The 11,347-nt window shown below is 43.4% G+C and overlaps 1 protein-coding gene across 2 annotated transcripts in view; it reads left to right on the plus strand.

The window, feature by feature from the left end:
• The window catches only part of zfand5a (zinc finger, AN1-type domain 5a), a 37,403-nt gene extending 33,526 nt beyond the window's left edge, over window positions 1–3,877 (plus strand). Inside the window, exons 5-6 of one of the 2 annotated variants that reach the window (XM_084322838.1) lie at window positions 56–184; window positions 1,610–3,877. In XM_084322838.1, the coding sequence (XP_084178964.1) occupies window positions 56–184; window positions 1,610–1,761 (281 nt within the window). In that variant the 3' untranslated portion in view covers window positions 1,762–3,877. The remainder of the gene's footprint in view (window positions 1–55; window positions 185–1,609) is intronic. The other variant, XM_084322839.1, reaches the window with a different exon arrangement.
• The last annotated feature ends 7,470 nt before the right edge of the window (window positions 3,878–11,347 follow it).

Consider the following 11,347-nt stretch of genomic DNA (forward strand, 5'->3'; position numbering starts at 1 on the left):
AGCCCTATAGTTTCTTAATAAAACCTCTCTCTCTCTCTCTCGCTCTTTCTCTCAGTTGTGAGCCAGCCCACTGCCTCTCTCCCCAGCCCTGTAGCTTCGAGCAGCAGTGAGGAGAACAAGGGGGACGCGCCCAAACCCAAGAAGAACAGGTGCTTCATGTGCCGCAAGAAGGTGGGCCTTACAGGTGAGCAGAGAGGAGAATGTGATGTAACTAGCTTTTGTGTCGACGTCTTAAAAGAACACACCAACATTTTGGGAAATGTGCTTATCGTCTTCTCCAGACAGAGACAAGAAGATGGATACCAGTTTCCTCTCTGACATGGCCGGTTAGCCTTCGGGAGAGGTGTTAGTTGGACAATGCCTAGGCTAACTGGCCATGTCCGCTTCCATTCATTGTGCTGTGCTATGCTAACGTGCAGCCAGATAGATAGCTTTCTACTGAACGCACAGAGAGGAAACTGGTATCTATCTTCTTGTCTCTCTCTGGAGAAGACGGTAAGCAAATTTCCAAAAATGTTGGCGTGTTCTTTTAACAACAACAATGTCTTTTACTTTAGTTATTTATTTTATATATATAAAAATTACTCAGGAGTTATCAAGGGATACCCTCATTTTCAATGGTGCAGAGTGTACATGGCATATGAGATTACAAAACGCACACACAATGAATTTAAAACATACAATAAATCAATCACCAACACACAGTCACAAATAAATGCAGCTCAATAGTAATCAGAGAAAGCAATTACAAATTGACATTGGATGGTTATTAAAGGCGCTGTAAGTGTTTTTGTAAGTGGTCTAAATGTTAAAACAATAGCTCTTACATTCCAACAGCCGTTACTGATATAGACAGAAGGTTTGGTCAGTATAACATGGGTTTCTCCCAGTCCCTCCGCTCTGCAGTAAACAAAAATAAATTTTCTGGTATCCTGTTCTCTATCCAATCAGGAGAGAAAACTCCACACTGCAAAAATGGTCTGACAAAAATAAGAAATACCGGTAAAAACTTTTTTAGTTTTAAGCAAATATGTCCTTGTGACAAATTTGGATAAAGTGGGAACGGAATACCAGAACATGTATTTTTATGTATGTTTACTGCTAAGGGACTGGGAGACCCGTGTTACTTTAATTAAGGATCTAAATCGTCCAAAAGAGAGTGAGAGAGTGCTCAGTTTTAGGTCATGATGTAAGAGATTCCATGAATCCGCTGCATCAACACAAAAAGCAGTCCTTCCTAGATTAGTTCTAGCATGTGGTACCTGAAGAATCACTGGAGCGCATTAAGTGACCGGTGTTCCAGAGCAGCATAGATGATGTCAGGTGGTCATTTACAGAGTAGGGCTTTATAAATATACAGATACTAATATTTACAGAGTAGGGCTTTATAAATATACTAATATTTACAGAGTAGGGCTTTATAAATATACAGATACCAATGCTTACTGACCTGTCCGCCAGAGAAGCCCAACATCTATCAGTGATTGTGATGGGTCTAATAGTGTGGTCCTTGTTGGGTTTGTCATAGATGAAAAGATAAAAAGGGTTTATCACAAGCAGCTGTTCACCTCTCCCAATTCAGCTTTTAACCCCTGACCTCGTATGCCAGCAGGGTTTGACTGTCGCTGTGGCAACCTGTTCTGTGGCATCCACCGGTACTCTGACAAGCACAACTGCCCATATGACTACAAGGCAGAGGCTGCTGCCAAGATCCGCAAAGAGAACCCTGTGGTGGTGGCCGACAAGATCCAGAGAATATAGAGCTAACAAGATGACAACAACAACAACAATGACAACACCTTTGACAAAGACTGGAGTATGAGTGGGAAACTTTCACATGAACTGGCATGAGCAATAAAAAAAAAATGACTAATTTTACAATTACATCCTTAAGAAATTACCAGGAGAGAAGAGAAAAAAAAAGAAAAGATCATGTCTGAGGAAGATGCATGAATGATCACTTTTCTTGTTTGTTGATTAATTTGTTAGTTTGTTTTATCCAACCTTTTTCTGTGGTGTGTCTTTGTTCAGTCCTCTTTTTTTTTTTTTTTTTTTTTTTGTATTTCTTTTAATTTGTCTTAAGAGCAGCCCAGGGTAGGGATGGGTACCGTTCACATTTGAACCGATACGGTACCGGTACCTGTGAATCGATACCGGTACCCAACGGTACCCTTTTTCGGTACTTTAGTCTATAAAAATGTAATCTACCTACCTCAGTTGTGAGAAAAAAAATCCAAACTTCAAATAACCACACCTTCGACCGCTTGCCATTGCCCGGACTGCTTTGTTGTTGAATCAAGTAAAATCCTAGGTAAGCGTATATTGTGCGTGTGAATGTTGACATGAAAATAAAAAAAGTTTAAAAAAAATGTAAAAAATAAAATACATTTATTATTTTTTTAACAGTACGGTATCTCACGTGAATCGATACTCGGTAGTACCGACGTGTTTCGGTAAGTACATTTTAAAAGTACCAAATTCGGTACCCATCCCTAGCCCAGGGTAACTGTCCAGGACATGCTGTGCTTCTCTCTCACCTAAAAACCCGGCGTCATTTTGTGCCAAACCACAGGCAGCCATTTTGCTTCGACCTCGCCACGTGTCGGAATCCTGCAGGTCCTTCCATGCGTTCAGAACACGACGACAACAGCCCAGATAGGTCGTGGCCCTCGCTCTCTACAAACGTCTTGCTCTGCGTTCCGTTAACATTAAGAGTCAGTTGGAGAACCATGTAACTATGCCCCATAATGCACAAGGGGCTGTGTTTGTCTGTCTCTATCCTACCTAGCTATACCTACCTCACAGCTGCAGGAAGTGTTTCTCCTTGTCACATTTGCCATGTTAAGCTTGGTTGTAATCCTTACCATCTTCTCACCAGCGTACGCCGGCTAGCAGATGTACACGGTCGTAATAATAATATTGCACTCTTATTCTCAGTAACTCAACAGCATGTCTTTGTTGATCTTGATCATTTTAAACTGGGATGATCAGAGACTGTTTCCATTCATAGTTAAAAAGAAAAAGAAATATGACTGACTCTGAAAACACATAATGGGTGAAGGGAGGTTCCAAACTGATCCGAGCTCAGATTCTAAACCCCAGACGCTCAGGTGGAGGGGTTGTGTACGCTGATCCTGGTGCAGTTTCCAGGCTAAAGCCTGGATGGCGGGGAGGGGCCACTACGGTACTACCCCTCTCTGGCAGAGTTATTGTATGGGTTTCTAGTATGTGGGGTGTGAATGAATGGGATAAGATGCATGGGTTACTCCCAACTGCAATAGTGCGGAAAGGAATATCTGAACGAATCGTAAGGATTCGGTATCAACTACTAGTGTTTTGGTAATTTTATCCACGAGAGAATTTTCTGTTATGTTGAAATTATGCCTCCTTTTATTTTCATTTTGTTTTTCCATTGGTATAGTACCGATGTTAGCACATGTATTCAGTGCATTCATGGATTTAGGGTATGTGAGCCATGCTATATTTTTCCTAATTTTTGTATGCGCTAACAAAACAATTGTGTGACTATGAGCACAGGTGTGTGCGTGCACGTTGTCCCCAGCCTCGTCTGGAGTGACCCGGTTTTAACAGCACATGTTTACAGGCCTACAGGAGCATGCCAGAGTTAGGCATATGGAAAAATAGTAGATACCAGAATTAGATGTAACGTCACCTCTCATTTCTTTAACAGCTATTGGTGTGTGTATGTGCGTGCGTGCTATAGAGCATTGTAGAGAGATGTGTGCTTTTGCACGTATGTGTGGGAAGTGTGTTTTCATGGCTGCCTGAAATATTGAGACGTGTGTGTGTGACCTGTGTTGATCCATTTTCTCCTGTAAGGATGTGAGTTTTTCATTTAAAAAAATACTTATCCGTTTTAGTTTTTCCTTTTATGATTCTTAGTTATATGCAAATTTGTAAAAAAAAAATGAAACAAAACAACAAATTGTGTTTATTTATGTATTACATATAATCTTGCTATCCAGCATTACAGCAGAATTGTATCATGTAAATAAAACTATGTACAGAGAGACATAATGCGGCCTGATTGTGTTTTGGTTTTCACAGCGCCATGGTCAAGTTGGTTCGTAGAGGGGCAGTCATTTTCCAATAGTTGTATGTTGACACAGACTCATCCTGGTCTCATGCTAGCTCCTATCGAGGAACATTTGTCTAAAACAATGGTATTATCCTTGAGTACTATCATGTACAGTGATGCTACAGATTACTTGTAAAAATAATCTGATTACTGATTACTCCTTTAAAAAGTAATCTAGTTACTTTACTGATTACTTGATGAAAGTAACTAGGTTACTTTCATCAAGTAGGTTACGTCTGCTGCTGCCACAACATAAGAATGACAATTTTTATTTATTTTTTTATATATATATAATGCTTTATTGAAAGTGCATAATGTCATAAATCATGATTGGCTGCTCAGACCGGTCATCATCAGCCATCAGTTGCCATTCGCAAGTCGCGCGTAACATGAATCTCTCTCTCACTCTCACTCTCTCAAGTAGCCAAATTACACTATAAAACGAACTGGATAGTTGATTTAACTTCATGCTGAAGCCATTCTAAAATCAGCTATAAACGAAAACGTGTGTGTGGTTGTGTGTGCGTGCGTGAGTGCACATCCCATCTCCGGTCTAGCTGACTGTACCCCTGGCTCTTATCATCAGCATTATGAGATAGTAACTAAATAGTAACGCACAGCCACTTGGAAAAGTAACTGTAATCAGATTACTGGCTTGTAAAAAGTAACAAGTTAAATGACTATTTACTGAAAAAAGTTATCAGATTAGAGTAACTAGTTACTTAGTAACTACTGGCATCGCTGATCATGTACTACCATGGCTGACCTGGCCTTGTTTAAATCTTTACCCATTCAGTGTGTTAAGGAAAGGCCCCCACAGAATGAGATAGAAACACAATATTTACTGTTATGTGAGAACTGTCAACGCATGTGGCTGCACAACATAATTGTTACATTTATCATGCTTTAATTGGTAGACAAACAACGGTACCAAGCCGCTTTTGAGATACAGCCATTTCTGTATCATACTATATATAAAATAAAATAAAAATGTGTCTACCAATTAAGGCATGATAAATATGTGAAATACCAAATGTTCTCACAGCAAATGTTGTGTTTCTACAGAAAAAAACGACGTGGGGCTTTCCCTTAACACATCCACCGCCGGAAACGCTTTAAAGCGTTATTGCCTATCATATATACACCCGCAACGCTGCAGCTGGACCCTAAAGGTGAAGGCAACGACGGCTCAATACCGCCGCCTGGTGGATGGTCGGGCAAGTTACACTCGAACAACAGGAAGTGGGGGCTGTGCGTCGATTAAATTCATCCGGCCGTCAGATATTGTTGCAAGGCTCCCGACAGACACAATGTACATAATGGATCGCTTTATAAACTTAATAATCGATATGATTTCGGCGTTTATTGCGACATACAAACCGGAAATGGACCTAGGCGATCGACGTCCTATACTTGTGATCTTTCACCGCCAGTCTCTTTGACGCACGGTAAGAGGACACTAACGTTATTTTCAGCCCAATTGTACATTTCTTTATTTACAAACCATCTCATCAATAAATCAACCCAACCTACATAAAGCATTTACTGATGATCGGGGAATTATAAACGACCCCCCCTCCCTTTCCTCCGCGCATGATGAGGCATAACTATACGGATCATATACATTTGAATTTTTTTATATAGCGTGTCTAGGGAAGAAATGGCAATCGATAATCTATGCGTTTAGGCCTATAACTCACGTTCTAGGAATTACTGCAGAAAACGATAAAAACATACTTATATTCTAGAGTAGACGGTATTTTTGTATGAATGAAAAAATATAACGTTCCCACATCCTGAACGATAGATAATCGATGTTGAATGGGCCATAGTAATGTCGATATAGCAATACAATTTAAAAAGTTATAGCCCTGCAAAGAAGGTACACATCTCCATAGGCTTACAGTGGTGGCAGACTGTGTATATTGATGAGTACAATGGCTGGCAGTCAATGTGTTAACATACTAAATATAGTTGTTTGTCATTAATGTATGAAACCAATAGATAACCCTTACTGTACATACAAGGATGTTAACGCTGTAGCCTCATACCTTTGATTTGAAAAATGTAAACTGAATCTTGCTCAACTCAGCTAGTACTTTACATACAATTCCACTGTGGACATTAAAGGGTTGTGTTGGCAGCACATAAAGCCTACTCCGGAAACTCCTGGGTCAGACGGGAGGTACTGGACGTTGGGCCCGGGAGCCTGTAGCTGTTCCGCAACCGTTCCTACTTCCGGGGTAGGCCTGATTGGCCCCGACAGGCACGTGACCCGCCGCGGCCACGCCCTGCGGCAGCCCCAGGGGCAAGCGCGCTACTGCTGGAGTTCGCTTCGCCTTTCACATCGCTGCCGTTGGCGAAAGCAGGATGAGAGGCGAGAGCGTAGATTTCGCTGTGTATCATTTAATCATTTAACATTTGAAAGGCATACATTGTTGTCATACAGAAGTACAGAATACTTTTATCCAAAATGCTTCTTACTGTTACACTGTTAGAGACTGTGCAGTGCACGGCTTTAGTCTCACTCGAGTGAGGAAGACCGCTGGTTCTCCAACATACAGCGGTGTGCTCTTCAGAATGTACCGGGAGAAACGTTTACTGTACCCCGCAGACATAAGCGTCTCACAGGGCTGAGCTGTGCACGGCTTTAGTCTCACTCGAGTGAGGAAGACCGCTGGTTCTCCAACATACAGCGGTGTGCTCTTCACAATGTACCGGGAGAAACGTTTACTGTACCCTGCAGACATAATAAGCATATAAGCAGTGCTTACTAACGTTATTAGTTACGTTATTTCTGGCCGAATTAGTCATTCATTTGTCTGCTTTCGCCAATGGCAGCGATGTGAAAGGCGAAGCGAACTCCAGCAGTAGCGCGCTTGCTCCTGGGGCTGCCGCGGGGCGTGGCCGTGGCGGGTCACGTGCCTGTCGGGGCCAATCAGGCCTACCCCGGAAGTAGGAACGGTTGTGGAACAGCTACAGGCTCCCGGGAAGAGACCGCTCCAGGACCAAGCAGAGGGACTAGGGCTTGTCTCAGTCAAAGCAGAGGTACAGGGGCTTGTCTCAGTCCAAGTAGAAGGACTAGGGCTTGTCTCAGTCCAAATAGAGGGACTAGGGCTTGTCTCAGTCCAAATAGAGGGACTAGGGCTTGTCTCAGTCCAAATAGAGGGACTAGGGCTTGTCTCAGTCCAAATAGAGGGACTAGGGCTTGTCTCAGTCCAAATAGAAGGACTAGGGCTTGTCTCAGTCCAAATAGAGGGACTAGGGCTTGTCTCAGTCCAAATAGAGGGACTAGGGCTTGTCTCAGTCCAAATAGAGGGACTAGGGCTTGTCTCAGTCCAAGCAGAGGTACAGGGGCTTGTCTCAGTCCAAGTAGAATGACTAGGGCTTGTCTCAGTCCAAGTAGAGGGACTAGGGCTTGTCTCAGTCCACGCAGAGGGACAGGGGCTTGTCTCAGTCCAAGTAGAATGACTAGGGCTTGTCTCAGTCCAAGTAGAATGACTAGGGCTTGTCTCAGTCCATGCAGAGGGACAGGGGCTTGTCTCAGTCCAAGTAGAATGACTAGGGCTTGTCTCAGTCCAAGTAGAATGACTAGGGCTTGTCTCAGTCCAAGTAGAATGACTAGGGCTTGTCTCAGTCCAAGTAGAATGACTAGGGCTTGTCTCAGTCCAAGTAGAATGACTAGGGCTTGTCTCAGTCCAAGTAGAACGCGTGCGTGCGTGCACTGAGACTGGGAGAAAGATAGGAGGCCTCTTGGAAGTCTAGAAGATTTAAACTATTAAAAATGTATTTGTTAGGGCGGCTACGTGTAGTGGGCAAGGCGCTCGCCACGAAATGCTGGAGACGCTGGGCTCGTCAGTTCGAGCCCAGCGCTCCACATTTGCTTTCAGTTTAGCTGGTCGTCCGTACTAATACACATTGGCCGTATTAGGGGGTGGGAAACTGATGGGTGGGGATCGGGCGTTGTGGACAGCGACTCCTACAGGTCGGTTGGTGCGCCTGCGCAGTAGAATCAGGAAGTGTCGGGGGCAGCGTGAGCCTCCCACGCGTTACTCCTCGCCACTGAGAGATCGAGCTGCGCAGGTGAAAAGATGCGACTGCTGTTACCTCAAGTACCGGAGGGGACTTGTGCTATGTATGACTTAGTCCACATTGCAGCCGGCTTGTGGGAGGCAAGAAACAGTGTCCGTGACCGGGGAGGGTTAAATTGGATGATACGAAATTGGGATGGGAGAAAATATAGAAAATGGGAGAAAAAAGTGGATACAAAAATAAATAAAAATTATTTGTTACCTTCTCGTCTGCTCACCACACACACCCTCATGTGGAGAAGGAGCGTGACACGGGGACAGCTGAGCCGAGAGGACCAGAGGACCTGGAGGTCCCGCTTCTCCGTGACTAGAGGACCTGGAGGTCCCGCTTCTCCCTGACCAGAGGACCTGGAGGTCCCGCTTCTCCCTGACCAGAGGACCTGGAGGTCCTGCCTCCCTGACCAGAGGACCTGGAGGTCCTGCCTCTCCCTGACCAGAGGACCTGGAGGTCCCGCTTCTCCCTGACCAGAGGACCTGGAGGTCCCGCTTCTCCCTGACCAGAGGACCTGGAGGTCCTGCCTCTCCCTGACCAGAGGACCTGGGGGTCCTGCTTCTCCCTGACCAGAGGACCTGGAGGTCCTGCTTCTCCCTGACCAGAGGACCTGGGGGTGCTGCTTCTCCCTGACCAGAGGACCTGGAGGTCCTGCTTCTCCCTGACCAGAGGACCTGGGGGTGCTGCTTCTCCGTGACCAGAGGACCTGGAGGTCCTGCTTCTCCCTGACCAGAGGACCTGGAGGTCCTGCTTCTCCCTGACCAGAGGACCTGGAGGTCCTGCCTCTCCCTGACCAGAGGACCTGGAGGTCCTGCTTCTCCCTGACCAGAGGACCTGGAGGTCCTGCTTCTCCCTGACCAGAGGACCTGGGGGTGCTGCTTCTCCGTGACCAGAGGACCTGGAGGTCCTGCTTCTCCCTGACCAGAGGGATGAGGGGTCTGAATAGAAGGACAGACCCACTCCAACATCACTCCGTCAGTCCAGCCACTATTATCAGATTGATACAAGTTACTATGAAAATAGGATCCTTTTGAGGAAAATGCTGTACCGGAGAAGATATTGGTGATAATCAACTGGGGATTATAATTCACCTGCCCTTAAAGGTCCTGTACGTGGTGTTTTTCTGTTCAAATACGTGTTAAATAGCTCAATGGTGCAGAGTGTACATGGCATATGAGATTACAAAACACACACACAATAAATTTAAAACATAGAATAAATCAACCACCAACACACAGTCAAAAATAAATACAGTTGACATGGTTATTAAAGGTGCTGTACGTTTTTTTTTATTTGTTAAAATAGGTGGTCTAAATGTTAAAACAATAGCTCTACATTCTGACAGCCATCACTTATATAGAGTGTTTGGTCAGTAACATGGGTCTCCCAGTCCCTCAGTTCTGCATTAAACAGGAACCCTAGATATTATTTTGTACTTATTTCAAGAAATCTTGCCAAGCCACTGAAGCCAGATTATTTTACCTTATTTCTTATTTTTGTCAGACCGTTTATTTTTTCAGTGTGGAGTTCTCTCTCCTGATTGGATAAAGTGTATTTTCTGTTTACTGCAGAGTGGAGGGACTGGGAGACTCATGCTACTGACCAAACACTCGCATCACATATCAGCGATGTGCTGTCGGAATGTAGAGCTATTATTCTAACATGTAGACCACTTGTTGTTCTAACTAATAAATACCACTTACAGCACCTTTAAGTTCACCACTGCGTCACTCTCTGCTAACCCCTGCTGTGTGTAGTCTATCTGGCTGTGTCACACTCCATTTGGGGATCCTTCCCTCTATCTTTCACTGTCTGTGTGAGTTCAACTGTGCCTGAAAAGCTCGCTCAGAGGTTCCATGACATCAGGGTGACTGATAGCGACAGATGTTGCCGCCTGATTCAGCATGAACATCAGCCGCCCGGGGCATTGAGAGTTAGATGAGGCCACCGACAGAAACTCACGTGAACGCGCCGCACACACACACACACACACACACACACACACACACACACACACACACACACACACACACACACACACACACACACACACACACACACACACACACACACACACAAATGCACACACACACACTCTCACACACACACACACGCACGCACGCACACACACACACACATACACTAAGAAAGGGTAAACAACAGAGTGCTATTCTACTTTTGTTAGTTTTCTTATTATCAGGGGTTTGAGGAAACAATGCTCTCAAATCCCTCAGCTCAGAATTGTAAAGCAAACCTTGTCCTGAACTCCCTTCGGTGGTTGAAATCCAGGAAGGTTGCAATTGGTCAATAGAATGCCTGTCTGACCAGTGAGGTTAAAGAGATGCCGTTGCCATTATTTAAAAATCAGAAACAGCAGTGGTAGCACTTTATAATAACACCCTGTTATAATACATTTATAAGGTATTTGTAGATAATGAACTAATCATGAACAAACCATTTATATACATTCATAAATGATTATTAAATCATTTATAACTATATTTGTATAACATTTACAAAGTATTTATAACGCATTAGTGGATAATGAACTAATCGTGAACAAACCATTTATATACATTCATAAATGATTATTAAATCATTTATAACTATATTTGTATAACATTTACAGATTAGTTCTACATTATTTATAACTCATTATCAACATTGTTTGTACTTGATTTGTTAAATAATGTTGTTTAATGTGTAGTAACACATTTGTAGATGCTTTGAAAAATGGATATGAAAAAACAACTATACTGTATCTCCATTTATTTGTCATGTTCAACAAATGATTTGTTAAGACATTCATAAAACATCTATAAATCATTTGCAGACGCTATTGTGTGCCCTAATCTAAAGTGAAGCCTATTCATCATTAACAAATGTCTAATACAGTTAATTATTTGTTTACTTTTTCATCACATGTTACAAATGTTGTAGACAGCTTTCGGATACATCCTTCTTTGTGGCATCAAACAGTGACAGAATTAGGACTAAAGATAAATGCAATTTTATTAACATATAAAATACATGTGCCTGACATATAGTGTAACCTGGGGGTGGCACTAGGACCCAGGAGTACCCTGGCCAGGTATTGAAGAGTATCTAAACAACACACGTCACGTGTGTTGCCGTCTGTTTGAATGGAAGCACAATACATGCAAG

The sequence above is a fragment of the Notolepis coatsorum genome, assembly GCF_963971535.1.
Source record: "Notolepis coatsorum genome assembly, chromosome: 10".
Classification (NCBI taxonomy): Eukaryota; Metazoa; Chordata; class Actinopteri; order Aulopiformes; family Paralepididae; genus Notolepis; species Notolepis coatsorum.